Consider the following 3,494-nt stretch of genomic DNA (forward strand, 5'->3'; position numbering starts at 1 on the left):
AGAAATTGTTAGTTTGGTTTTGAGATGCTCAAAAATGAATTTGGTGTTTTCTTTATCAGTGGGATTAAGTTACTTGTTTAATTAACTATTTATGCATAATCATGTTCTATTGTTATAATTCTAAATATTTTAAGTTTTAATATAAATGTTAGTTTGGAAATTTTCTGTGTGCAGGGAAGTTTACATTTTTTTTTTCTAATTTTATGGAGTCACGTAGAGACACTGAGTTGCGTAGAGACCTACCATATTTTACGGGTATCATGAATGGAGATATAAAAATTGACTCACAATTTTTGGAAACATCTCAAAATACTCATTTATCAGTTTCTGATTCTCCACCTCCACCTCAACTTCAAGTTGAAAATACCTCTTCTACAAAAGGAAAACGGGGCACTAACTTTAGTGTAGAGGAAGATAAACTCCTAGTGGCAACATGGCTCAATACTAGTATTGATGCCATAAATAGTAATGAACAAACACAAAATACATTTCGTAAAAAAGTTTGGGAATACTTCAAGCAGTACAATACATCCGGTACCACACGTACTATTATCTCCTTGATAAGTCATTGGGGAGCAATTAGTGAAAAGACAAATAAGTTTGCCAAGTGTATGGCTCAAGTTAATGCACTTCATCAAAGTGGTACAACCAAAGAAGATAAGGTATAAATTATATTGCAATAATGTTAACATGTCCATTCATCAATAGTTTGAAGATATTAATCATGTTATATTTCTTTTAATTTTTTTAGATTACCAATGCGAAGGCTTTGTATTTAGAGAAGCACAAGAAACCCTTTCTTCTTGACCATTGTTAGCTCACGTTAAATGACCAACCAAAGTTCGCCGATCCTAGCAGTGCTAAATCGAGATCATCCGTGCCTCCAACGCTGGAGTCAATATCTATTGGCGAAGGGGATTGTGGGTCCGGACTTGGTGACTCTTCCAATTTGAGAGACCTATTGGTAGGAAGGCCGAAAAGACCATCCAAAAGAACAAAGTCACCAGAAAAGATGTAGGGAAATATTTGACCAAGACATTGAAATTGATTGAGGATGTAACTCAATTGGAAGAGGAGAAAATGTTTATTGAGAGGGAAAAACTTGCAGTTGAGAAGGAAAAAAATAAAGAAAAACTTAAGATTGAGAAGAAAAAAGTCATGATTGAGAAGAAAAAATTTGAGATGACAGAAAGGTTAGAGGAGGAAAGAATCATGATGAAAGATACAAGTGGCTTGACCGGAGTATAAAAAAGCTTTTTATGAACAACTCCAAGAGGAAATCATGGCAAGACGAAGTTCACGTAATTAATGGGTTTGATTGCATTTTGGATGTAACTTAGGCTTTTATGTATTTTGTAGTGGCTTATATAGGCCTTTATGTATTTTGTAGTGGCTTATGTAGGCCTTTATGTATTTTGGTAGTAACTTTATGTATTTTGTAGTGGCTTATGTCACTTGACTTTAATCTTAAACTAGATGTATGCGTTTGTGTTGTGACCTGAAGTGCAATCTAACAAAGACTTTGAAGTGCAATCTTTTTTATCTTTTGTTAAGTTCCATTCGGTCTTGTGATAAGCATTGATATAATTCTTTGTAGACTGAAAAATGAAACTATTATATATCTTGCTGTTACAGCCACTATGAGTGTCTTTGATCCAATTATTTCTATTCATTGAACATTCCTAGTATCATATGATTGGTTTTGAGATCACAGGTCTTAGAATAAATCTATGAACAATGAGCATTTATAGTATTTCTTATTTTACTTATCTTTGTAAAGTGAATCTATTTGTTTACCATTTATTAGTTTCTTGGTCCTACTGAGAGGAATTTTTATTTTTTGGTTATATACTTATATTTGATAAATGCTTGAAGGTAAGCACAAAATTGTGTTTGTGTTATGACTTGTGCGTAAATTGGTTATATTCATTTTGTTGTGGCTTATGTCACTTGGCTTTAATATTGCATCTATAGTAATAATTGCTTTCCAATTGTCTTGAAGGTTGCATCCATGAATCACTATTTGGTTCGCAAGTTCCTTTTTGATAACTCAGATGAAGATGAGATAATCGAAGAACTTGTCATGAAAACATCACAACCTAAACGTCGACATTCTATCCGACGTAATCATTTGGCAAGCCATGAGAGGCTTTTTCTTGATTATTTTGCTCTCACACCAGTATATCCACTTGCTTTATTTCGTAGAAGATTTCGAATAAAGCGTTCTCTTTTTCTCCGTATTCAATCTAAGATAGAAGCTCATGACTCTTACTTTGTTCAAAAAAGAAATAGTGCCAACAAACTTGGTTTATCTTCATTACAAAAGATAGCTACTGCACTTAGAATGCTTGCGTATGGAGTATTGGGTAATTTGATAGATGAATACGTGCGGATTGGAGAAACTATTGTATTAGAAAGTTTGAAAACATTGGTTACTGCGGTAATTGATGTTTTCTTTGAGGAATACTTGAGAAAGTCAAACAATGAAGACATTGCTGGACTGTTAGCTCATGGAGAGTGCCAAAGTTTTCCAGATATGTTAGGTTCAATTGATTGCATGTAATGGAAGTGAAAAAATTATCCATCTGCATGAAAATGTCCATATTGTGGTCATATTCGTAAGCCTACTATTATTTTGGAAGCAGTAACATCATATGATCTTTGGATATGGCATGCATTTTTTGGGTTCCATGGGTCAAATAATGACATTAATGTGTTAGAGCAGTCTCATGTATTTAATGAACTTGCTGAAGGACGTACTCTGGCAGTACATTACTCAATCATTGGTCATGACTACACAATGGGATATTACCTTGCTGATGGCATATATCCAAAGTGGGCAACATTTGTGAAAACAATCTCAACTCCACAAGAACAGAAGTATAAATTATTTGCAGCAGCCCAAGAGGCGTGTAAGAAGGATGTTGAGCGTGCATTTAAAGTGCTTCAAGCACGTTTCGCAATTGTCCGTAGACCTGCACGATTTTTCCATCTTGAAACACTCCAAAAGATCATGAAAGCATGCATAATTCTCCATAACATGATTGTTGAAGATGAGCGGGATGATAATAAAGTGGTAGACTTGGATTATGAACTTGATTGTGTGGATAATCCTCCTCTGCAAGTGTTACATGAACAAAGTGATGGATTTATGTCATACATTAAGAGACATGGACGCATTAGAGACCGAGAAATTCATTTTCAACTCCAGTCGGACTTCATTGAACATTTATGGCAATTGCAAGGCGAGTCGTAGGAACTTTCCTTTTTTGTATGTTGAGAAGCATGAGTCATAGGAACTTGTGCGAGTGTGAGTTTTATTGTAATTTGGTTTGAGTTATGTATGTGAGTAATGTATGGACTACATTGTTCCTGTTATAATATGTGTTCTATTTTATATGTTTTCTTATAAAGTTCCTCCATTTCATAGTTCACATTGTTCCAAGATTGCTTCCGGACAATTGAGACTATAATAGGCTATCATGATGATTAAA

General features: G+C 34.3%; 1 protein-coding gene across 1 annotated transcript; it reads left to right on the plus strand.

Annotated features, from left to right (window-relative positions):
* Positions 1–260: 260 nt before the first annotated feature.
* LOC111985658 (uncharacterized) lies at positions 261–3,256 on the plus strand. The gene is made up of 3 exons (XM_024017311.2): positions 261–662; positions 2,003–2,543; positions 2,646–3,256. Exons 1-3 carry the CDS (start codon positions 261–263, stop codon positions 3,254–3,256), a joined length of 1,554 nt encoding a protein of 517 aa, XP_023873079.2.
* The last annotated feature ends 238 nt before the right edge of the window (positions 3,257–3,494 follow it).

Source organism: Quercus suber, unplaced genomic scaffold (assembly GCF_002906115.3).
Source record: "Quercus suber isolate HL8 unplaced genomic scaffold, Cork oak 2.0 scaffold_510, whole genome shotgun sequence".
Lineage (NCBI taxonomy): Eukaryota > Viridiplantae > Streptophyta > Magnoliopsida > Fagales > Fagaceae > Quercus > Quercus suber.